Source organism: Ochotona curzoniae, unplaced genomic scaffold, assembly GCF_017591425.1.
Source record: "Ochotona curzoniae isolate NIBS_2020 unplaced genomic scaffold, NIBS_Ocur_1.0 contig_66, whole genome shotgun sequence".
NCBI classification, from domain to species: domain Eukaryota; kingdom Metazoa; phylum Chordata; class Mammalia; order Lagomorpha; family Ochotonidae; genus Ochotona; species Ochotona curzoniae.
Genome location: NW_024466512.1, coordinates 26,513,980 through 26,540,128, shown reverse-complemented (window position 1 = coordinate 26,540,128; position 26,149 = coordinate 26,513,980). Strand labels below are relative to the sequence as shown.

At 38.1% G+C, this 26,149-nt stretch overlaps 1 protein-coding gene across 2 annotated transcripts; it reads left to right on the top strand.

Annotated features, from left to right (window-relative positions):
* Positions 1-274: 274 nt before the first annotated feature.
* LOC121164301 (cytochrome P450 2C5-like) lies at positions 275-21,091 on the top strand. Of its 2 annotated transcripts, XM_040992422.1 has the most exons (9): positions 275-442; positions 6,221-6,383; positions 6,576-6,725; positions 8,180-8,340; positions 9,797-9,973; positions 11,743-11,884; positions 14,623-14,810; positions 19,471-19,612; positions 20,494-21,091. In XM_040992422.1, the coding sequence occupies exons 1-9, from the start codon at positions 275-277 to the stop codon at positions 20,673-20,675; spliced, it is 1,473 nt and encodes a 490-aa protein (XP_040848356.1). In that variant the 3' UTR covers positions 20,676-21,091. The 2 variants fall into 2 exon arrangements, with proteins under 2 accessions (XP_040848356.1, XP_040848357.1); XM_040992423.1 differs by lacking the exon at positions 9,797-9,973.
* Positions 21,092-26,149: the final 5,058 nt, after the last annotated feature.

Sequence of the window (26,149 nt, the reverse complement as noted above, 5' to 3'; positions counted from 1 at the left end):
AAATAATCGAACAAACTTGCAAGGTAAGATCTGCCAGGAGAGACAGTCTTAGAAAAAAAATTCGGATTAAATTTATCAATGAACAAAGTCCACTCAGAAAAGATTAGAGTTGACCTACCAGATTGATTAATCACTTAGTATGTCAAATGTCAATCTCACACACACACACACACACACACACACACACACACACACACACACATTCAAAGAGCAGGGAGGATTTTAAAAGCCTCGATTTTCAGCTTCTCACTGTCTCAGGGAGAGAAGAACTCCAATGGACCCAGTTGTGGCTCTGGTGCTCAGTGTCTCCTGCCTGCTTCTCTTTTCACTCTGGAGATGGAACACCACCAGGCAGAAGCTCCCTCCCGGCCCCACGCCTCTTCCAATTATTGGAAACATCCTGCAGATGGATTTTAAGGACATAAGCAAATCCTTAACCAATGTAAGTACCCATGATGTTCCTCTGGTGGCTTACAAAGGATAAGTAAACATGAATTGACTTTGAAGTTAAAATGTATCCTTGGGGGCAAATATGTGAGCTATTTTTGTGTAGAAAGTGACTCCTATGGATTTGGACAGTCCCATTGCTTTTTTGTTTTTCTTCATTATTATCAGTATTACCCAGAGATAATGTACTTCGAAAAAGGAGAAATGTTTAAGTTATCGAGTGGTAGGATCAAAATACTAAAGTGACTAATTTCATGAGATCAATCTATAAACAACTATACAGGAATGACAAAGGGCACAGAACTTAGGAGTTCACTTAAGAACCTACAACAGCACAATGGATCACAAAATACTAGTAAATTATTCAAAGTCAGAGAAAGAACAGTTTTAATTTGCCAAAATAATTATAGTTTCACTTCCATTGCTTTGGAAGATCATTGACCAAGATCAAGTGCTATTCACCCAGGGAAACAAGGATGATTAAATACATAGATCCAGAATGGTCAAATGCTAGTAGATTGGACAACAAAAGTTATGTGATTATTTCAACAGGTACGGAAAAGATATCTCAGATAATTGTTCCTTTTTATATGAAAACCATTCCCAGTAGAATAGGCACAGAAATGATGTGCCTCAACATAGTAAGTCTTCATATGACAGGTCTGACATCATGCTCCGGGCTGAAAACTTGAAAGACTTTCCTCTAAGTACCAGCACAAGAGTGCCCAGTCTTACTAATTGCAATCCATTTCAGACTAGACCCAAGGCAAGACATTAGACAATGGAAAATTCTAAAGGACATCCAAATTGGGAAACATATGACATAGTCTGTACTGGCAGAGGACAAAACCTTACAAAGAGAAAACCCTAAAGAATCCAACAGAACTATTCAAACCATAGATGAATTACACAAAATTGCAGTACACAAAATCAACACAGAGACTGCAGTTGTGTTTTAGTCAAGAAAACTCTAAAACGTACACAAACACAAGAACCTGGACAACTTGGGTCTAGATGAACAGTGTGTCAAAGGAGAAATCAAATGGAAAATAAAAACAATTTTTTTGAAATCAAGAAAAATAAAAACACAACATTTCAAACCTGTGAGCAACAGCAAAAGCAGTGCTCACAGGAAGGTTGATAGGGATGAGTGCCAACATTTCCAGCATGTTTTCAAAGATGATCAGATGAAGAACAAAAAAGGAAAGAACAAGTTAAAACCAAAATTAATAAAAGAGAAGAAATAATGAAATTATTAAAATTAAAATAGAAAAAAGAAAAGCTATAAAAAGATTAATGAAACAAAGAGCTGGTTTTTAATAGAAAATTATACACCATATGACCAGTTATTCAAAAAAGGGGGAAGCCATAAGTTTATAAAAACAGACATAAACAGCATGTTACAGTTCCTACCACAAAAAAACAAATTACTAGGAATTATAACAAAAAACTATTCATCAACAAATTGGAAAACCTAGAAGAAATCAATACATTACTCAACACATGAACTTCATCATTATTGAGTCATGGCAAACAAAATCTGACTAGAACAATAACAAAGGTTGAGATTGAATCAGTAATAACAGGCCTCAAGTATTAAAAAAAAAAAAAAAGCCCAGGTAAGAGGGCTTCACTGATGAATTCTGTCAAACTTTTCAGAAATAATTCATCTCTATTCAATGTAAATTATTTTTTAAAAATATGAAAGGGAAAGAACCCTCCTAAATTCATTCTGTGAGCCCAGCATAGGTTAAGGCCAAAACCAATCTAACGTGCAAGAAAAAGGAGAATTACGGGATCAAATCACTAAAGAACATACACCCAATAATATGGAGCAAAATGCTACCAAATCCAGGGGCTGGCTTATACAATAGCATATCAAGCTGCCACCTGCATATCAACATCACATATTGCCACTTATTCCCATTCTACTTGTTTCAATTCTAATCCAGCTAAATGTTAATGGCCCAGGAAGAGCAGCAAAGCTCATCCCAAGTATTTGGCTGCTGTCATTCCTGAGGTAGACCCAGAGAAAGTGTTGGCTCCTGGCTTTCATCTGGACCTTATCTGCTCTGACTGTTGCAGCCATTTGAGGAGTGAATCATTCAAGAGAGAGAAAATCAGCATTCAACAGTTACTTGTACTTCCCTGCCTATCACACACAGGTTTCCCATGGTCACAGTAGAGGGTGACCCACTGTCTTCTTTCTAGGTTTTCTGTCCACAGAGCACTGCCTGCCCTACACAGGACAGTTCATGTCCCTTGTCACCAAGCTGAGTTCTGTGTTTGAGTGAGGAAACAAGAGCAATGTGCCTGCCTCTTCATGGCACTTACTGACACCCTTCCTCTCACCGACGTTCTACACTGGGTTAGAAGTCAGTGCTCACAGAGTCTGTCTCAACACATCTTGTAACAGAATTGATGTTGTTTTATTTGGGTTCATTGATGCTAACTTTGGTTATTAGACTGTGCCTGCTGGTGGCTCTGGAAGTTACATAGACAGCTTTGTTAGAACCTACCAAATATGTTTTCAATTTTTGGTTGTGAGCTGAAAGAGTGAGAGAGAGAGATTTTGTAGGTTTTTTATTCCCCAAATATCCTTAATGCCCCATATTAGGCCAAGTTCAAAGCTGGTTGCATGAACATGATTCAGGCTTCACAACCTAGTGAGAAGAATATGAATAAGTAGTCACCCCAGAATCTTTCCAAGAGACACAATAGCAAGATGCTGGATCTAGGAGCCATAGCTTAGTTTCTTCGGGGTTCACTTTAACTACTAAACTAAATACCCACTTGATTCAGAGTATATTTCTTTTATACGATGTACTTATTTTTATTAGTGAGATTTAGAAAGAAGGAATCACAGAAAGATGTTCCATCTGCTCAATTACTCCCCAAGAAGCCACAAATTAGCAAAGAAAAGATTAGCAAGCAAAAGCAAGATTTAAAAAGAGAGAGAGAGAATTGGAAGATATGTCCTGTCATCAGGGGGAAGCAAACAAAAAGCTGGAAGCTGAGTAGGATCTGACCAAAAAAAGTGTTCAAGAATTGAATGACACTATTAAGAGGCCAAATATGAGAGTTATGAGAGTCCCAGAAGGTGCAGAAAGAGAAACTGGTTTTACAGATGTATTTAATGAAATAATAAGGGGGAATTTCCCTAATCTGGAGAAAGAATTGGGAAACAACATTCAGGAGAGGCACAGTACTCCCAACAGGCTTGATCAAAAGCAATCTTCACCACAACACATGATCATCAAGCTCTCTTCAATTAAACATAAGGAAAAGATCCTTAAATGAGCACATAAAAAAATCGATTGACATAGAAAGGAATGCCAATCAAACTCAACAGAGGACCTCTCACAGGAAACTCTTTAGGTTAAAAGAGAATGCAGTGACATATTCCAGATCCTAAAAGAAAAAAATTGTCAGTCCAGAATAATACACCCAGTAAACCTTTCTTTTGTGTTTGAAAATGAAATAAAATTCTTCCACTGTAAAGAAAAGTTAAACGAATATTCCTCTTCCAAACCCACCCTACAAATGATACTTCAAGATTTCTCTTGATAGAGAAAAGGAATAGCACCCAACAAAACCAAAGGCAAATGTGAAAAAACATCCCAGTAAAATGACAGTAGAGGACTAAATCAATGAACAACCCATTGCTAAAGTTACAGGACCAAATTACCACGCATCCATATCAACCCTGAATGTAAATGGCTTAAGCTCAATCAAACGTCATAAATTAGTAGACTGGATTTAAAAAAAAAACACATCTATTTGTTGTCTAGAAAAAATACATTTCACCAACAAAAATCAGTGGAAGCTATATCTCATGGCTTATTGATGTTTCTTTTTTTGTTAGTTTCATCTCTTCAAAACAGTTTCTTGTGATTAAATTATTCAATGACTCAGATCATACAGTAGCATCATTTTCTTCAAGAAGGTTCTTGATTTTTTTTATTAAATTTTTTATTGTTAATAACATTGTATTATGTGATACAGTTTTATAGGTGCTTGGATTTCCCCCACTCCTCCCACAACCCTCCCCCCATGGCTACATAGGATAATTTTTCCTTTCCATTAGCCTGGAATATCTTCTTCAATCCTTTCACGTTTAGTTTCTACATGTCTTTGCTGGTGAGATGTGTCTCCTGTAGGCAACAGATAGATGGGTTTTGTTTTTTGATTCAGACCACTAAGTTATGTTGCTTGGTTGATGAATTTAAACCATTTGCATTCAGAGTTAATATGGATAGGTGGTCACTTGATCCTGTCATTTTAGCAATGGGTTGTTCATTGCTTCATTTTATCTTCTGAGGTTGTATTACTGGAATGTTCTGCACATTTGCCTTTGGTTTTGGTAGGTGCTATTCTTTTCCTTTGTCAACAGAACATACTTGGGCAAGTCTGAAACAGGCAAATTCTTTGAGCTTGTTTTAATGTGAAAGAATTTTCTTTCATTGTCAGTAGTGCTGTTCCACCCAGACCAATTCTGGGTGGAACCCACAGGATGTTAAGTCAATACTATTTTCCCAGTGGGACCAGTGCAATCTGTTGAGCTGGAAGTGAGTTTCCTCCATTAAGCTAGGTATGAACTGCTCCTAGAATAACAGATTACTGTTGTTCCTCCAGCCTCACAGACTTTGCCTCAGTACACAAAATGGCACTTTATGGTGTGGATCTGAGCCATGAAATCCATCCTGTTCCTGGACCCGCCTGCTTTGGCTCTGACACTAGTCTTCTGTTTGTCGTTGGATCAAGCATATCAGCAGGATGGAGAGCTCTGTTTGTAGTAAATCAGGCAAATCAGCAGGTCTATGCCTGGGGTCACCTCATAAGGTTCTGGTGAAATTCCCTTCCCTCCTGGCTGCTGGTGCAGCAATGATTACTAATTGATGTGACAATCATTGTGAAATGTGTACATTCATCCCCAAAACCACATCGTATAGCTGAAATATATGTGATTTTTGCAATCATGATGCAATAAAGCTGCTTCTCAAAAAACAAATAAGTAAAAGGCAATCACTGAGTACTGAGGAACCAGCATAAATCAGTAAATGTTTAATCATTCAGGCTCCAGTGGGTGATGACAATATCACATGGACTCTTTAAACTCTTACTGCTTGCCTACTGCAAATACACGAAGAGAGAAGTATTATGTTTCCATAAGACATCCCAGGTGTGACATTGCCTCTAATACTTACTGTCTTTCTGAGCTGCTTAGGCCGTGTATTCTCACAACGGGGTGAACATTAGAATCATCTGGGTTCATTTTTAAAGACACATTTATTTTCAGCATTTTTTATCATGCTAATATACTGGAATCGAACCGAGAAGAACTGTGTTAATGATCCTGAAGGAATCAATTCCACGTTGCCACATCTCTGTGTGACACTGTGAACTAAATTTGCTCAAAACCTGGAAGTGAACAAACATTAATCTACTGCATAAATGGGAAAATGCTGCTTTTTGGTTTGCAATTTTCTGACTTCATTTTCATTATTTCCAAACATGACATATAAACCTGATTAACATACTGAGTGAGGATTAATTACAATGTTTGCCCAAATTATTGGGATTGTTCATGGCACATTTTAGATGGAAAAGCAACAGTAACTACAATAATCACCATCACATGTATGAATATATTTCAGAAATGTTTGAAGCTTTACCTGCAAAAATTAAATATTTAAGATTTAAAATCTGAGTGACGAACTCTCTGTAGACCAAATAATGTCTTCTTTGGTAAAATTTCCATTTCCTTTTGCAGTTGTCCAAAGCCTATGGCCCCGTGTTCACACTGTATTTTGGCACAAAGCCCACTGTGATATTGCATGGATATGAAGCAGTGAAGGAGGCCCTGGTTGAACGTGGAGACGAGTTTGCTGGGAGAGGCAGTATTCCAATATTTGAAAAATTCACCAAAAGGCTTGGTGAGTGCATGCACCTGTGTGCATGCTCAAGCGTGTACCTGGCTGATCAGCAGTTGGTAATGAAGAGGGGAGGATGGAAAGCAGAAACCTGAGGAGCTCTGTGAGAGAGCCTGTGCCATGCATGTGACTGTTCCCTGTCATCTCCCTCCTCCTAGCCTGGTATTCTCTTACTCACTGTTCTCACACTGACAGGAATCGCGATGAGTAATGGAAAGACATGGAAGGAGACCCGGCGCTTCACACTAATGACCTTGCGCAATTTCGGGATGGGGAAGAGGAGCATAGAGGACCGAGTTCAAGAGGAGGCCCGCTGCCTTGTGGAGGAGCTGAGGAAAACCAACGGTGGGTGACTCTCTTCTGCCCTGCTAACTGGACATTAGGATTGACCTGCAAATGATGCAGGAAGATTTTCTGGGGTTCAGAAAATATCCTTCATCCCCTTAACCAAAATAAACCTTTGCTGTCAATGTTGGAATTCTGCAATGTTTAATGCACACTATCATAAATGTAAGGTACTCAACAGGCTTGTTGCTATTCATTGCTCTATCATTGTTTCATTTATTTTTTTAAAGAATTAACTAACAATAAACCAGACAGTGCAGGAAACTGCATTAGTCCATCATACTATTCTACAAGTTGTGATATCCACATTGTGTATCAGAGTGTCACCTCCAGTTCAACTGCTCCTCTTCATTTCAGATTCTCACTGCATCTGGGAGACAGTAGATGATGGTTCAAGTATGTAGATCTCTGCCACCATGTGACAGAAGCTAAAGAATGGTCCTAGCATATCAATCATATTGGGCACATTTCATTATCACACTTTGTTGGCATGAGAAATGGTTTATTTCTTTGGTGACATTCTTATGCTTTTTTATTTATATGAAAGGAGGAAAAACAGAGAGAGTGAGGAGAAGAGATAACCCATTCCCCAGTTCACTCACAATACTTGTAGGAACCAAGCCTGGGCCAAGCAAAAACCAAAAGCTAAGATTTTCATCCGGGATTCCCACATGGGTGGTAAAGACTCAAATATTTGGACCATTGTATGCTGCCATTCCAGGAACATGAGCAGGGAATTAAAGCCGAAGTGAAGCAGTCAGGACTCCAATCAGTACCCCAATCTGGGGAGCCAGCAATGAAAGGAAGGATTTAACCCACTACATCACAACTTCACCCCATAAAAAAATACCTTTTTAAATATTTTTAATTTCCACTCAAAATACAGAACACCTTGACCTAAAATATTCTAATTTTATTTATATCTGATGAATAATAGAGTTAGTGGTTCATTAAACCTGTGGTAATAAATTCTATTGGAATTATACTACTACAAATTTAGAAGAGGAAAACGAAGCAGATGAAGGGAGGAGAGAATAAGGAGGGTACAAAAAGAAGGATGGTAAAGGAACTGAAGGAAAGAAGAAAAAGGAAGAACAACGGAAAACAAAGGGGGATCGGGAAAGAAATATGGTTATCATCTTAGAATTGTTTCTATAAGGTGCAAAAATCAGTTCTATCGAATAGTTTTAAAATGATTTTTTAAATTTACTAAGAATTTTAAAGATTTTGTGTTTGTATGGAATATCAGATAACCAATTTCAGAAAAAATGTAGTATGCAAATGAAGTTCAGTCAAAAGACATGCTAATTTTATGAATGGTGCTTTTCTCTGCTTAAGAGTCACTTTTTATGTAAATGATAACATTTGTCAAATTATCCTTTCCTGCGGTCTCAAAGATGAAGGCTTTACTATGTATAGTCTAATGTTATTTTTAAACTCTGTTATTTTTTCAGCCTCTCCCTGTGATCCTGCCTTTATCCTGGGCTGTGCGCCCTGCAATGTGATCTGCTCCGTTATTTTTCAGAAACGTTTTGAATATTCAGACCAAAATTTTATCCACTTTCTGAAGCTATTGCATGAGGCCATCAGTATTATGAGCTCTCCATGGGTCCAGGTGAGACCAAGGTCCTTTCTTCATAAGAAAACATGGATCTTATGTACTTGTCATGCTAAGTAAGAACCCACGCTATGAAATGTCACCACAGTCATTCACAGAGCTCTGTGTCGTCAATGGAATCTGAGAAACAGAACTGAGCCCTTGATTTTGTGCACATCAGTTACAAGCTGATGTTCAAGCCCACTGGCTCCTTGACCAGTGCAGGTTCCACCAAGCTCTTGGACCAATTTGCAGGTGACACTGTCTGACTTGACACAAGCAAGGACATAACATTCAAGCTTATGTAGAGTTTAGGGGAGGATAACACCCATCACCAGGATTGTACCACAATGACCTTTAGAAATTTCTATACCACACTTGGAAGATATCATGGGTTAAGAAATCGAAGCGGGACAATATTCATAGGCACAGAGATGACTAGAAAACTGTAAACACATTTGGAAGTTTGATGCCTCAGTCTGAATGCTAACAGACAAGGTCACTAGGTTACATAAGAAGTACCATCAAAATAGGTCCTGTGTGGTAGCCTAGCAGGTAAATTCCTCGCCTGGCACACAGTGTCTCCCATAAGTGCCCTTCTCTAGGCCATGTGGGTGCCATTTCCAATCCTTGCAGCTCTGATTTCTATCCAGCTCCCTGAAAGTGGTCTGGGAAGGCAGTCAACGACAGCCTAAAGCCTTGGGACACTGTGCCTAAATGGTAAACCAAGAAGAGGTTCCAGGTTCCTGGCTTAGAATCATCTCGTCTCTGGCATGGTAGCACCTCGGGGAGTTCATCAGCAGACAGAAGATCTTCCTATGTCTCTCCTCCTCTCTGTCTCCACCTGAATTGTCAAGTAAAAGAATAAATAATAAACCTTAAAATATATATATAAAGAAATCACATAAAGAAATCACATAAAGACATGTGATTGTTTTCCTATGCTGAGCTATTACTCTACTTTCTTTCTTTAAAAAAAAAATCCTTGTAGGATCTTAGTAAAGTCACAGAAATGCTCATTTCCACTGTCACTAAGAACATAAAATGTTCCGGGGAATACATTCATGGAATTTTCAAACTCTCCCTGTCCTGGAGTAATCATTCTACACTAGAGGCATAAGTAATAAACAGCGAATAAACATCATACTCATGGTTTGACTGCCCAACTTCCTCAACATCTGTTGTCATCTGAGAGCACATTTATTTATTTATTTATTTGTTATAAAATTGTTCTATGAGCATATTACATGACTATCACATTTAAATCTTTGGTCTTATTGTTCTCCCAGAATTCGTTCTGTGAGAGGCTTATTGTCAATGTATACTAAAGGAAAAAAAAGTCTATCTCAATGTAGACATACTATTATTTTTACTTTTTAAGGTAAAGTTTCCAAACCTGCACTTGAAATGAAGTCTGGATGTCTTTAGTAAACATCTCATTAGGTAAACTTTTTTTCTTTTTCTTGCTTTTTAGGTCTACAATACTTTTCCAGCTCTCATTGACTATTTTCCAGGGAGCCATAACAAAGTTTTTCAAAATATGTATTACATCCAGAATTTCATCTTGGAAAAAATAAAAGAACACCAACAATCCCTAGATGTGAACAATCCTCAGGACTTTATTGATTGTTTCCTGATCAAAATGGAACAGGTAAAATATGAACAGCAGCTCAGAGAGTTGATTGCTTTGTGCATGTTATGATGCATTTGATGATCTACTTGGCATGAGTGCAAGAAAGACAAGAATTCCTTAACAACCACAGGTGAGGACATTTTTAAACTGATGGAGAAACATTAGCCAGGGTGAAGCAGAGAGGGCACAATTTTGTATGTGTGTATGGATCTGTACCAGACCCTTATTTCTTACCACAAACAAAAGTCAACTCAAAATTGATCAAAGATCTCAATGTTGAACCTGAATATACGAAGTTACTGGGAGAAGATGGAGGAAAACACTCCAAAACATTGTTGTAGTGGATCAACTGACTTCTTGAATACAAGCTGCAAAGCACAGGCAACAAAAGTTAAACTAGACAAATTGGTTTAATTAGACACAGAAGCTTCAACACAGTAAAGAAAACAATCAATAGAGTGACAGAATTCAACAGAATGGATAAAATATTTCTAAGCTTCCTAACAAAGGATTAATATCCAGAATATTCCAAAAAAAAAATCCATAGCAAAGAACCTCAATAGACAGTTCTCAAAGAAAGAAATTAAAATGACCAACAAACATGTGAAAAAAATTCTCAACCTCACTGGCCATTAAGGAAATGCACATCTAAACCACAATGAGATAACACCTCATTGCTGTCAGAATAGCTATTATCTGAAACACAGAATAACAAATGTTGATGAGGCTGTGGAAAAAGGAGAACACTTGGGCACTGTTGGTAGGAATGTAAAGTATTGCAACCACTATGGAAAACTGTATTCAGGTCTTTAAAAATTAAAATTGACTTCCCATTGGAACTACCATGCCTACTACTTGGTATATAAACCAAACATATAAACATGTTGTATCTAATAAACTTAAATTAAAACCATGCTGTCAGCATTATCGTTTCAAATAATCTTCTCAATCTAAATCAAACCTTTTTTTTTTTCTTTGAACCGGCTTATCATCTCTTTTTCTCCAATTTAATCCCACATTGGCAGTTTGTGCGTCAATTCCACGGAATTGTGGTTCTCTTCAACTTAAACAAATCCGATTCCTCTTGAACTTTTCTAGGTGAACTTGACTGGGGTCTCACATTCCAAACAATTCCAGATTCACCTGTAGTACGTGGGAAAGCCTGATCCAAGTAATTATATTCCAGAAGAAAATCACACTCTCTTGATAGAAGATTATTACATCCCTTTATAACATGCATTTATCTTTATGTATTGCTATAAATTAAGACTCTCTCTACCCACAAATATCCAATCAAAAATGGCTTTAAGTGGTGTGCTTGTTTATCTTGCAAAAAATAAATCTTGTGGAGGCTAGTGTGATATAAGTACACTAATTCTGCCCCATCATAGGTTGCTTTACTCCCACTTGCTACCATCACACTTTGCATGCCAACTTTCACCTAAAATCCTACTCTCAGGTGCTGTATCACTTGTCTACACCTTTATATCCTCATTTTTTAAGACACGAAAGAAGTGATGCTAACAGGCCTTTGCTTGTAAATAGTGATCATGAACTATAACCCATGGAACAGGCAGCTGCTAAGAGGATGGTGATGAGGATTTTTAGGCAAGCAAGAACAGGTCACCTGCATTGCAGTCCATCATGTCACATAGATGTCTTTTCTACCATTTCTTCTCCAATTTTTAGTGGTGGCTTTACTTTATACAAACTGAATTATTTTGTAGTTACTGCAATCAATAAGCTAGAAACTAATTCATCAAATAATTTTATCAACTCATTCCCAGGAAAAACATAACAAGCAACCTGAATTTACTCTGGAAAACCTGAAAATCACTGCATTTGATTTGTTTGCTGGTGGAACAGAGACCACAAGCATCACCTTGAGACACGGACTCCTGCTCCTGCTGAAGCACCCTGAGGTCACAGGTATTAATATTGTAGGAAGTTAAAGTTAACAGTCTGTTCTACAATGACATGAAGAAAACAGCTGAGTCATTGCCAATAAATTTGATGAATTAGCCCACATTTTACTATGAAATTTATTTGCCTTTAGAGTTTTTATCAGAAAGTCAAGATGGCAAAATAGGTAGAGGACACATTTAAACAGATGGAGAAACATTAGCCAGGGTGAAGCTGAGAGGGCACATTCCAAGAAATAGGAAAGGGCAGACCAATGTCTGAGCAGCACCTGATGGCTGCTGGACACAGGAAAGAAAGCATTGCATTACAATGGTGTGGTGTTGCAGTCATGTGATATGCCAACGACATTCAGCAAGGGATGATCTGACCTACACTGGCAGCTGAAATGCCACCAGCAACCAGGTGGGAAGAGGAGTTCACTGGGAAAACAAGAGGTGAACCCTGCCAAAAAACTGCCCATCCTGCTGGCCAGTCTGTTTCATTTGACCTGGAGCAGAGACAGACACATATACAAAACAGACAGTGCAGGAACATGGTGGATTTCACAGCCCAAAACCCCAGTAGAGCCAAATAGGGCACTGTCATGTGTAGGCAGGCAATATCTATGGGACAGGAATGCACATTCACTAAATAAGAGCAACCTCATTTTTGGCTCAGTGAATTGCACTGATGTGACAGCCTTAAGGTTCCACCCAAAATAGGTGCAGATAGGCCCCAGACCTAATGGCCAATAGATCAAGAACTCCACCAGTGGCATAACAGGTGCCATTTTATATAGTGTGTCAAAGGTTTTGAAACTGTAGGGACAACAGTTAGCTGTGCATGCAAATCCATCGAGCTCAGTACATTGCACTGGTCCCAAATCAAAAATAATACCAACAGTGGCATCTTGCAACTCAAAATATCTGTGAGTGGCCAACAGACCCAATGGCCATCAGGTTCTGGCAAGATCAGCACTGCCAACAACCTAGCTATTCAGAACACCCAGTGTTTCCCTAATCCTGAAACTATGCAAACGAATTGGAGAAATGTTGTACAGATAATGGTACAACAACAGTATGGGATCACAGGAGGTACAGTGCTAACGAAGGAGCTGGGTTATGAAGGCCATGGTGGAAGTATAACATAAGAACCCAGATCTGAAACTGGCTGTAGGAAGTGGAAAAAAGTTCTTTGTTTGACTGCAAACAAAGAACTGTGTACAAACTACAATCAATAAAATCAAATTGCAGTGACACAGCTTGAAAACTTGACCTAAGGAGAAGAATCTGCTAACCAAAAATACAATGACCAAGAGTAAAGGAAGAGACAAAGGCACAATGAATATTACTAAAGACTCCCCTGCAAAGCAGCAAAAGCCTTTGCCAACCTCAGAGTTAACTGAGGAGACATCGAGAAAATGGGAAATAAAGAATTCAAAACACTTATTACAAAGTTTCTTATCAACAGTGAAAAACACATGCAGAAAATTATGTAATGTATCAAAAAGAAATAGCAACATTGAAACAAAATCAAACTGAAATATTGGAAATGAAGGATACAATACAGCAAATTAAAATTTTAGTGGAAAGTTTCAATAATAGAATAAAGGAGGCAAAAGAAACAATCTTAGAATTGGAAAATGTTTCTTGTCACAATGGGAAAATGCTAAATGCAGACCTGGGCCAAGCTAAAAAAAAAGTATGCCAGAATTAAGAGTCACTGTTAAGCGGGCAAATTAAGAGTTCCAGAAGGTGCAGAAAGAAAAGGTGGGTTTAAAAATGTGTTTAATGAAATAATAAATGAAAACCTCCCTAATCTGGAGAAGAAATTGGGAAACAATATCCAGGAAGGGCACTGAACTTGCAACAGGGTTGACCAAAAGCAGTCTTCACTAAGACACATGATAATTAAGGTCTTGTCAATTGAGCAAAAGGATAGTATCCTTAAATATGCTCGTGAAGATAACCAACTGATGCATAAAAGAATGGCAACCCTTTGTCATTGTCCATGCCCACAATGATGGACTTATGGCTGTTTATGAGGAACTATGCTATTGTAATGATACAGGAGATCTCTGTATGAGGTACATGAGGCATTAGCAGAGGTGATAACAAAATTCCCATGGCCCATGAAGCTGTATCATAAAAATGATAATAATATGATAATAATATCATCAGTAAAGAGAGTTTATAAAAAAGTGTTTTGGTCAACTTGGGCTTTGTATGTGATCTAAGCATGTTTAAGGAAACCTACACTAAGCGATCACACTTGAGATATTAAAAGTATTCAGTGCATTTTCACATGAACGCCATTTACAGCTTAGAATAGCTTTGTTAAGGCATAACTCCATTGTAAGATGAGAGGCATCTATAGGGAATTACCAGTAAAATTTAACTTTAAAATATGTATATTATTTTAATTTTTTAAAAAATGCCTTCTGATTTTTATCTGCATTGCCAATAGTTTCTGGAATTATGTGATAAATATTATGTTCATATTTTTAAATATATACCATCTTGAACTTGCTAGCTGCCATGAATGCCAATTGATTGATATGTACAAATGTACCATGTGCCTGGCCTGTGTGAGAGTCACATATCTCCATTTTATGCCAATTAGTTTATATATTTCAGTATGTTGGAAACATGTAATTCAAATCTAAATGCCTTTGGGATAATCCCATGTTTCTTGTAGCTCTAACATATTCTGTCAACTATGCCAGTTTTCTCTTTCCTAACAGTTCTTTCTTATTTTTTTAACAGCCAAGGTCCAGGAAGAGATTGAGAGTGTGATCGGCAGACACCGGAGTCCCTGCATGCAGGACAGGAACCGCATGCCCTACACGGACGCTGTCATACATGAGGTCCAGAGATTCATTAACCTGGCTCCCACTAACCTGCCCCACGCAGTGACGCATGACATTAAATTCAGAAACTACCTCATCCCCAAGGTAAAAATATTTCTCTCACACTGCACCTCCACATTCTCAATGTTCCTAAATTCATTATATCAGCCCATTATCTCCCAGAACAACAAGGGAAGAACAAATCACATAAATGTGGCAGCTTGGTAGACTTAACGCTATTTCCAAAATAACTCTATTTGGGCCAAAATTTGCATCAAAAAAGTAATAAAAATAAAAATGTAATTATATTTTCATGTATCAAAAGAAAGGAAAAAGTTTAACATTATCTAGTAATGTGTCTTTGAAGTTTCTTCCACTTTTTTATTATGGGCCTGCTATTAGCTCTGTACATTTCCAAATAAATATTGGTGTCAAATGTCAAATTTCCAAGCCTTTCCAAAAATTTTGGAAGTTGACTTTAATCTATAGCAAAATTTAGAAAGAATGGTGATCCTAACTTCTTCAATATTTCAGTATATGACCATTGCATATCTTTCCCAAATTTTACAGACTTAATCATTACAATTGGGCACACATTTTATAAGGCTTCTTCCTGTTAAGTAATATTTGTGTTCCTACTATCAATAATAAAATATTAAATGCTTTTTCTATTTCTTGATTTTCAGTAGGCAGAATGTAAATACATTTTATTTTGATCATTTGTTGTTACTAATTTGCTAAACTCATCAATTACTATTAATGATTGCTTGCATAGATAGCTGAAGCTTTTTGTGTGTGTTATCCTGCTAGCCAGAATGATATATGTTTTATTCCTTGTTTTCTAAGTCTCATGGCCTTAATTTCCCATTATGACAAGGTTCTCAAGAGAGTGTTGAGCAGAAGTAGTGGGGGTAGACATCTTTGTTTCATGGTCTCTCTGAAAGTGTTTAATACCAGTGTAACTGCTCCTCTTCATTTTATTGTATGAGAGATGTCTGCTTTCCTCAATCTCTGTATGATGTTTTGTGATCAATGTATGTCCAGTGCGATTAAATGAATTCCATTGATACACACATATATTTGGCATCACTTTGCCAACAAAATATGCAAATCATATTTTCTCACCATGTAAAGGAATCTTGTATCTATATTTGTGGGAAGTCATTCTTTAATATTTCTTTTTATTATTATTATTTAACTTTATGACACAGTTCCAAAGGCTCTGGGATTCCCCCAACCCCTCCCCATGCCCTTTCCCCATATTGATTCCCTCCATATTATTACAGTATTATAGCTCATAACCAGTCATAATTCCATCATTATCAGCATGGACCAAGCAGAGAGTCCATTGTCAAGATAAATTCAACAGTTTCTTAGACCATCCTTGATCTGAAAGTAGAGCTGGCACAATATCATCCCCTCCAATGAAAAACCATAACACAAATTCAACAACAGGAAGAAACATGGAAATTTACAACACCATGAAGTCAATTGACATGCTATGGAGTGACCAATGTGTTAGAAAATGCAAGTTGTTAACCACATCCTGTAACTACTTCCTTGACATCTCAATTTCAGTTTATACATAACCGACTGCTGTAAACCTTAAAATGGTTATAGGATACTATTCAGCTATCTCGTGTCTTTTTTTTCTTCATACTTACGTTTAGCAGCTTATAGCATTCATGCAGATTTTACTGAACTTTGTGAGTTTTAGGATAATTCAGAACAGTTTTAGGAGGGTGCACAGAGAAATCTTCTCTAACTTAGTGAGGAGTAACTGATCTTTGTGTCCTAACTAGTGAGGTATATGGGAGTCCAAGCTGACTTTTTCCTGTCTGTTCTAAGCTTTCCTTATTGGTCTCTGTCTGTCTATCTGATCTAATTTTGGGGGATTGGAGTGACTCTGATGGTCATTGCAAGAGAGGATGGGGAGCCAAAGTTGGAACTAAGTAAGGGCCAGAGAAAGCCCCTCTCCTGAGTTCCAAAGGAAGCTTACTGTTCTGTTTCTAAGGACCGCTCAGGACATTGGCTGTTGTTCTGATGTCATTAGACCCTGTGAGGATGGTTCTGGGCTTCTTCCATCCCATGTGGGAGATCCAAAAAGAAATGGTTGACCTCAGAATTCTCAGCCTATGAGGGCATTCCAATTCCCTGTGATCTCCTTGGCAATTGGGATATAGTCCTTGGTGCCCAAACTGATAGTTCTTCATGAGGTATCCACTGCTTCTGTGGTGAAAGCATTTAGGAGGTTACTAGGAGTCACCAGGGTCAAAATACAAGCCTCCTCCTGTTCCAGTTTGGGGTCCCCTCTTGCTCTGTGCATACGACCTCCTGTTTAAGAGGCTATCAGGATAGCTCTTGGATTCCACTGTATGTCTTTATAGTTTTTGCTAATGTCTAATGTAGATTTAAGTATGCTGTCTATAAGTTACCCATTACAATCTTGATAGATTATACTTAACATCTTCCTCAAGCACTCTAAGAAGGTGGAAGATTTCTCTGCTCTCCCAACCCGTTGTGGAATAACATAGGGTATTAAAAGCACATCAGGCTCCCTGAGTGGTCTGCAGAAACAGAACAGTTAAGTTCCTTCGGGAGTAGGGAAGGGAGCTTTCTCTGGTCCTTGCTTGGTTCCAACTTTGGGTCCCTACCCCCTCTAGCAATGACCATCAGGATTGCTCCAGAAACCCCTCAAAACAAACAAACAAGCAAAAAAAAACTAGAATAGATAGACAGAGAACAACAAGGAAAGCTTAGAATCAGACAGGAATCAGTCAGTGTGGATTCACTGATACCTTACTAGGTGGGACATAAAGATTAGTTACTCCTCACTAGGGTACTGATTTCTCTGCACATCCCTCCTAAAATTGTTCTGCACCTAAACTGTTGACATATGTCTTGTTAGAGTGATAAGCCAGTCTAGACTACCCAAAAAACAGCCAGGTTCAGCAAAATTATGCTACAATGCTATAAAATCCTAAATACTATAATGAGAAAAAGCACAAGACAGCTGAATAATAATCTGTAACCTTTTTAAGGTGTATAGAACCCAGTTGTATATAAACTAAAATTGAAATGCCAATGAAGAAGTCACAGGATGTAGTTAAGAACTTGCATTTTTTTTCTTCTTCTTTTAACATATTGTTACTCAATACTATGTCAACCAATTCCATAATGTTATAAATTGTGGCTGATGTTATGTTGGGGCTTTTAATTGATTGGGATGATACTGTGCCGGCTCTACCTTCAGACCAGAGAAGATCTCCCCAAGAAGCTGTTGAACTTATCTGGACAATAAGATGCTGGGCACTATGCTTGGAATATGCTTGCAATGAAAGAGTCTCAACTGAACTTGAACTGTGGTAATGCAACAAGGTGGAGGAATCCACCATCGGGAGAGGGTTTAGGGAGGGGTGGACACATACCTACACTAACTTAGACCAGAAATATGTTTTTCCCTAAATCTATTTAGAAATCCTTTATTACTTCAAGTGTTAAAAACGATGTACAAGTTTGTCATGAGCTAGTTGGATGAGTAAAAGTTGACTTGAACTAAAGGGGAGCATTAATGCTCACATTTGCACAAAATTGTTTGAATATTCATGTTTTTCTAAAATTATCACTGTATTTGACTAGATCTCAGCATTCTGCAATATGTTGAGAGTATCATAAATTCTAGTGTTTATTTCCTATCACCTTTTAAAATACAAAACTCCTGAAATGGAAATACACTGGGTCTATGAAACTTCACTAACGAGAATGTACACTTCTAAAAGGGTAAATGCTCAGATTTGGGGATTAAAGCAGAGCAAATGCAACATAATAAAAGTAGTTCACCAAGAATGATTGTGAGATGCCAGATTAAATTAACTGAGGATGAATAACTTGTGCTTATGCCTTATATCAAATAGGAGTTAGATGAAAAGGGGGTCATGTTTTTCCAGTTTTTTTTTTTAATTTCTTTTATGTTTATTTGAAAGCAGATTTGCAGAGAGAAGGAGAAACAGAGAGAAGGCCAAAACACCTGAAAACAAGCTAATTCAAAGCCAGAGGTTTCTCAGGGGTTAACACATGTTCCACTTATCCAGGGTCTAGAACATCCTCTGCTGCTTTCCAAGGACAAAACCATGCAGCTGAATGGGACGTGCAATAGCCAGGAATAGAAGCAGTTCCCATAACGGAAGCCAGCACTGGAAGGCAGAATTTGGTCTTTAGGCCATCATGCTGACATGAAAGAGTGTATGTCTTCCAGTTTACATTCATCAGGGGGAAAAAAGTTCATCTAACTCAACTTTATTGCACTTTTAAACGAGATGTAATTGGGGCCAATGCCATGGATTCCCAGGCTAATTCTCCAAACTATGCTGCAATATGAGTACTGATTCATATGCTGGATTTTCCACTACTCTTCCAGCTCTGCTTCTGCCTAGCAAAAAAGAGAAGAATAGCCCACGTCCTTAGAATCCTGCACACATATGGGAGACCTAGAGGAAGCTTCTGGATCCTGACTTCAAATTAGTTCAACTCCACCCTTTGCAGCCATCTGGGGAGTCAACCAGAAGATAGAACAATTTCTCTACCTCTCCTTCTCTCTAAAGCTGCCTTTAACTATTTGAAAAGTCTAACAGGAATGTCACTTCTTTTCCCCTGGATTAGCAATTTCTCAACCAAAAATGAAATAAATGAAAACCAAGTAACCTTCAACATCTCTTCCAGCTCCTTGACGTCAGTATGCTTCTTTACCTGTGCCTGTTCTTTCCAGGGCACAACCATAATAACATCACTGACATCAGTGCTACATGATGACAAAGAGTTCCCCAACCCAGAGAGGTTCGACCCTGGCCACTTCCTGGACAAGAATGGCAACTTTAAGAAGAGTGACTACTTCATGCCTTTCTCAACAGGTAAGAGAGACTCCATTATTCAGAGGTCAAGATTCACTTCATGGAGGCTTTTGATCTGGATCATGCCTGGTCCAGGACCTGGGAACCTGCTATCTGTGAATGATCACAAACAGCTCAGTGCTCTGGCACCTTCCCTGCTCATGATGTATCCTCATTTGGAGGCTGACTTCTGCTCTTTCCACAGTAAGAGTGGTAGAGGAAGGGTTGAATTCTGCCTCTCAATGCATTACTCTATCACAAACACTACTCCTTCACTGCCTAGAAACAGAATAATGATTCAAGAATCTATTTCTAACTGTTAACTGAAACCAGAAAAAGTGAGAATCTACAGATTGAGGGGCTCATGGAGGGTAATGGGACAAGTAAGCACAGAAAGACGGAGCTGCATGATCTCAGCTACACATACACTCTGCAACACTAAGTAATTACTAGGGCTTCCTGATCAGAAGCAGCAATGTAAGAGACAGATTGAAACTGCTTGACATGTTGGAGACAGATGAGGACAGCTGGTGGCTAGATACGAGGCTAAAGAGATGGAATCAATACAGACAAAGATCGTGCAATAGAATAGCTGACAGTGAACAGGGAACATAAGCAATCAGGGTGTGCCTCTACAAAAAGGATTGGAGGAAGAGCCACACAGAGCAGACATTCTATAAATTTGCTTATCTGATAATTCCTGTTAACAAAGCTATGACTTGTGTATAATGCATGTCCATCCACTTCTCCATCAATAACATCAACCATCCTTCCAATCACCTTTCAGATTCACTTGGGAAACATTCATTCAATAATCCATCACATGATAATGGTACATTCTTTCTCTGCCAAAAGGAACATAGTATTCAAGGAGTATCCATCCTCTGTGTTGTTGCTTTCAGGAAAACGAATGTGTGCGGGAGAGGGCCTGGCCCGCATGGAGCTGTTTTTGTTCCTCACCACCATCTTACAGAACTTCAAGCTGAAACCTCTGGTTGACCCAAAGGACATCAATATCACCCCAGTTTTCACTGGATTGTCTTCTGTACCACCAGAATACCAGCTCTGCTTCATTCCCATCTGAAGAAGGGCTGTTGGCCTGGCTGCATCTGAGCTGTCATCAACAACTCCTCCTGCTGGGTATCTCTCAGCTCCTTCTCTTTAGAGTGATGCCTCTATGACCTCATCTCCCTTCTCATCCTTTCAGAATGCATTAACCATCCAACTTCCTCATTCTTCATTCTCCCCAGATGTATTTGGCAACTGTGTCTTTTATACACATGTAATCCATTAATATGATGTCACCAAAACCAGACCCAAACTTGGAAACTTCTTTTGGTGGGAAATGAAGCAGAGAGAGACAAACACTAAATGATTTCAGTTACATATAGGATCCTGAAGTTTGAACTCATGGAAGTAAATGGCAAAATGTAGTTCATTAGTAGATGGTGAGGGTGAAGTGAATGATGAGAAAAGAGTTGTTGGCTAAAACCTACAAAACTGTTACTTTGATAAGAGGAAAATTTTCTAATGACCTTTTCTACAATGTGATGATTATAACTACTAATAATGGATTGCACATTTCAAAATTACCGCTTGCACGTTACACAAAATCTTTGCAGTGTGTAAAGTTCACCTGATTGCTTTATGGAGAATGCATCTGAGAGCACCAAAAGGAGCCCAACCCAGACAAGCTGAAACATTGTGATCCCAATTCCATTCCCTTCTCTCACTCTCCTCCTAAAGTGCCTTTATATTTCTCTTTTTTTTAAGATTTATTTTATTTTTATTGGAAAGTCAGATATACAGAGAGGTGGAGAGACAGAGAGAAAGATCTTCCGTGCGATGATTCATTCCCCAAGAAAGCACAATGGCCAATGCTATGCCGATCCGAAGCCAGGATCCAGGAACTTCTTCCAGGTCTCCCACACAGGTGCATAGCCCCATGGTTTTGGACCATCCTCCACTGCTTTCCCAGGCCACAAGCAGAGAGCTTGATGGGAAGTGGAGCTGCCAGGATTAGAACCAGCACCCATATGGGATCTCGGCGCATTCAAGGCAACAACTTTAGCCACTAGGCCAAGTCGCCAGTCCCAATATCATTGTATTCTTAGAACTCTATGTAGGGACTACAAGAAATCTGTTCTCTTTTTTATTTTACTTCTTTTTATTTTGTCATGTTATGATACAGTTCCATAGACCCTGGGATTTCCCTTATCCCTTCCCCAATTCCCTTCCCCCTCACTGAGTTCCCTTATATAATTATTATAGTATGGATTTTCATACACAGTCATATATCAATTATTGCAAAAATGGACAGTGTTAGACAGTCCAACACCTTATTATCAAGATACAGTAAACAGTTGCATTGGGATTCCATCGTTGATCTGGAAGTAGAGATGCATATGCATTGTACCCTCATATCTTGATATGACAGTCTCCATTGCACAATTGCTATACATCCCTTTAAATAAGAAATCACAATACAAAATCAACAACAGGAAGAAAAACAGAAATTTACAATGCCATGAAGTGAAATAACATGCTGCTATATATGATAGTCTCCATTACACAGTTACTATACAACCCATTAAGTGAAAAGCCACATAACAAAATCAACTATAAGCAACAAATAGATAGATGGGTTTTGTTTCTCAATCCAGTCTACTCATGAATGACACTTGATTGCTGAGTTTAAGCCATTTACATTCAGTGTTAATATGAATGGGTGATTATTTCGTCCTGTCATTGTAGCAATGAGTTGTTCATTGATTTAGCCTTCTGTTGTTATTTTATTGGGATGTTCTGCACATTTGCCTTTGTTTTTGGTGGGTGCTATTCCCTTTCCCTATCAAGACAACATCTTAAAGTAGCATTTGTAGGGCAGGTTTGGAAGAGGCATGTTCGTTTAAATTTTCTTTACAGTAGAAAAATTTTATTTCATTTTCAAAGACAAAGGAAACTTTTGCTGTGTATGTTATTCTGAGCAGACAGATTTTTGCTTTTAGAATCTGGAATATGTCACTCCATTCTCTTCTTTACTGTAGAGTCTTCTGTGAGAGATCTGTGAGTTTAGTTGGCATTCCTACATATGTTAATTGATTTTTTTTTCACGTGCACATTTAAGGATCTTTTCCTTATGTTTAATTGAAGAGAGCTTGATGATCATGTGTTGTGGTGAAGATCGCTTTGGTCAACACTGTTGGGAGTTTTGTGCCTCTCCTAGATGTTGTTTCCCAATTCTTGCTCTAGATTAAAGAAATTTTCCCTTATTATTTCATTAAATACATTTGAAAACCCAATTTCTCTTTCTGCTCCTTCTGAGACTCCTATAACTCTTATTTGGCCTTTTCATAGTGTCTTTCAATTCTTGAATGCCTCTTATGGCCTGATCCATCTCTGCTTCCAGCTTTTTGTTTGTTTCCCCCGGTGACAGGAAATACCTTCTAATTTTGGGAATCAAGATGGTGGAATAGGGTAAGGACAAGTTTAAACAGATGGAGAGATATTAGCCAGTGTGAAACAGAGAAAGCACATTCCAAAAATAAGGGAGGACAGAACAACAGCAGAGGGGCACCTGGAGACGGACAGACATAGGAGCAATGGAAACAATGGTTTGGCACCACAGTGACCGAAATCACAGCAGCATTCAGGGAGTGGTAATCAGATTCATACCAGCACATGGAACTCCACCAAGCAATCAGGTGGGATTGGACTTTCACAAGGAACTCAAGAGGTGAACCCAGACAAAGAACATGCTGTCCTGCTTATCTGTTTGATTTGATCTGGAACAGAGACAGAGCAACAGAGCCCAGATTGGCACTGCGGGAAAAGAGTGAATTTCACAACCCAATCTGCTCCCTTGCTAGAGCCATATCGGGAGCCATTTTGTTTCAGGAGGCAACAGCTATGGACAGTACTATGTATGCACTGACCTGTGAGTGAACTCATTAGTGACTCAGTGAACTGCAACAACATGGCATCCTTCAATTTCCACCCATGATAGGTCCAGATAGCCCACTGATCTGATGGCCATCAGATCAATAAATGTAGTAGTGCACATTTGGTATATTTTGTACAATATGGCCAAGAATTTAAGTGAAATATTGCCTTTTCCTGCAATATACATGGACCTGGAGACCATTATTACATTTTTACAAATCAGGAGTAGAAAGAACAATACTGCAAATTATCATTCATATATGTTATCTAAACAAAGTGAAGCTATCAGAGTTGAGAGGGTAATGGTAGATGGCAGAGCTTGGGGCGATAGAAGACAGGGTGATGTGCAGATGTTGGTCCAAGGATTCAAAACTATAGTTAGACAGCAGTAACATTTTTTAGGAAATGTAGTGCACAGCAATGTGACTATTGTTGTTGATATATTGTGTTTCCTGCAAATGCAAAAAGGGAGTTGAATGCAGTTGTTAAGAATATCTAAATGCCCACATTCCATATCAGAATACCTGGATTCAAGTCTTATACACAGAACTAAACAAATAGGATCTATTGGGAATCCAAAATTATAGATAATAGTGTTCCTAACAGCATAGTGCATCAGAATCCCCAAAAAGACGCTAAAGTTGTCCATTAGTATAGCAAGAAACATTAAATTGTGGAATAGTTTGAAAACACTGTATAGGAGTCACACTTCTGCATTTCTACTCCAGTTATACATTTTATTATAACTTCATTATAATGGATTTACATTATTTTATTATTTTTTTATTTTACATTAATTTATCATATGTGTGATATATATTACATATAACAAATATATAGTGATTTATAATATGTCATATTAGAATTATATTACAATTTCTTCCTCTACATGCAGATTATGTTTAAAACCAAATATGAAGAACATACATAAATGTGCAATTCCACAGAAATTAAGATTAGAAAACTGCATGACACTGGATACATTTAGAAGGGGAGGTAGTTAGTAAATAAGAGCAGGCAAAAGGAATTTTTGGAATCCTGAAAAAATTATTTCTCTTCACCCTCTTTTGGTTACCAGGATACAAAGATACAAAAATTCATTTAGTATGATGTTTTAAAATGTGCATCATTCTCTATGGTGTCAGACAACAAAAGTGGTGACTTCCATCAAGAACAAAAAGCTCTAAAAACTGTGTGTGTGGAAATATTCATAGTGCTGCTTCCTGTCCTTGCATTTTTGCAGTGTTAGAAGATCCTTTGATGTGGAAGGAAACTGACATCCAGGATTCTAGAACAACGTGTTATCCTGATGCTGTGGTGACACTTCAGCTCCCACAATGGTTCACCTGCTTCTCATTCCTAAACAGGAAGGATTGAGCTCTGAGATCTCTCCTAACTCTAAATAATGATGAGTTCCTTCTTTTGATGGAATAGTGCCTATAAGGTGCCTCAAGGGAAGAAGAAAGGACTAGGAAACCCAACTCTTAGAAAACAAAGTAACTAACGTGAATAAATGAGATTACTCCATTCAAACAGGATGAGTATGATCATTTCCTAAACAATTTTAAAGTTGTGCAACACTACAGAAAATCACTGCTTTTCCTTGACATGGGCAAAGAGTTCAACATGACATGAGATTATGTAAGTGCAATGGTTTAACAATCAAACCTTTCTGACCTCCATTTGATTTAACTAATGCTGTAATTATTAACAAAATGTTGACTGTGAAAGATCCTGATGGAAAGATACTACCTCTTCCTGGCACAGTATCGGTTAATATTGGCTCTGTGTCACACACTAGGAGATCTGAGTTAGTTCTAGGCTCTTGGTTTTGTCCTTGTCCAATCTTCCTTTGGAAGTTATCTGGGGAGTGAACAAAACAAGAAAGATCTCTCTCTTTTGTCAATTAGCCACATTTAGCAACTCCAAACGCAAGATATACTTAAAAGGTGATGTTACATATTATAAAAAGATGCAGTGCCATGTGTTCATTTAATGGTAAGTTTAAAATTGTATCAGCTAGAAAAAAATGTATGAGTTAGGATACATTTTCATTTGCAGATGACCATGATATTGGTAATTCACATAAATATGCTGCAAAGATTTCCATTTGGAAAGACAAAATATCAAAGTACTTTTATTTATATGTTATTTTATTTGAAAAGTGGAGAGGCAATGACAAAAAGAGGTCTTTACCCTCTGACTTAACACCCCAAAATGCCTGCAATTCCCAGAGCTGAGCTAGGACAAACCAAAAGCCAAGAGTCTGCATTTCAATCTGGGTCTTGCAAGTGGAAGGCAGGAACCCTGGTGCACATTAGGAAGATGCTGGGTCGGAAATGTTAGAATCATGATTCAAGTCAATCATTCCTATATGGGAAGTGTGGAGTCAAAGCTACACATTAACCACTGCACACAATGCTTGCTTCATCCACTTCATGTTTAGTTAAAACTTACCGTGTAAACATGAGCCAATTACAACTCATGAAGCACACTGACTTTCAATAAAGATTTCTTTTATCCACATGAGAATTTAGAATGCTAAGAGTATTTTTAAAAAGAAGATTTGACCCGTTGTTTTTTAATCATGCATCTTTCACCTTTTTCTTATTGGTT

Excerpts from the sequence above, each read along its gene's own strand:
- LOC121164301 (XM_040992422.1), top strand. The coding sequence starts at position 275 with ATGGACCCAGTTGTGGCTCTGGTGCTCAGTGTCTCCTGCCTGCTTCTC. Across the intron at positions 443-6,220 it reads TAAGCAAATCCTTAACCAAT|TTGTCCAAAGCCTATGGCCC; the intron begins GTAAGTACCCAT and ends TTCCTTTTGCAG. Across the intron at positions 9,974-11,742 it reads TCCTGATCAAAATGGAACAG|GAAAAACATAACAAGCAACC; the intron begins GTAAAATATGAA and ends ACTCATTCCCAG.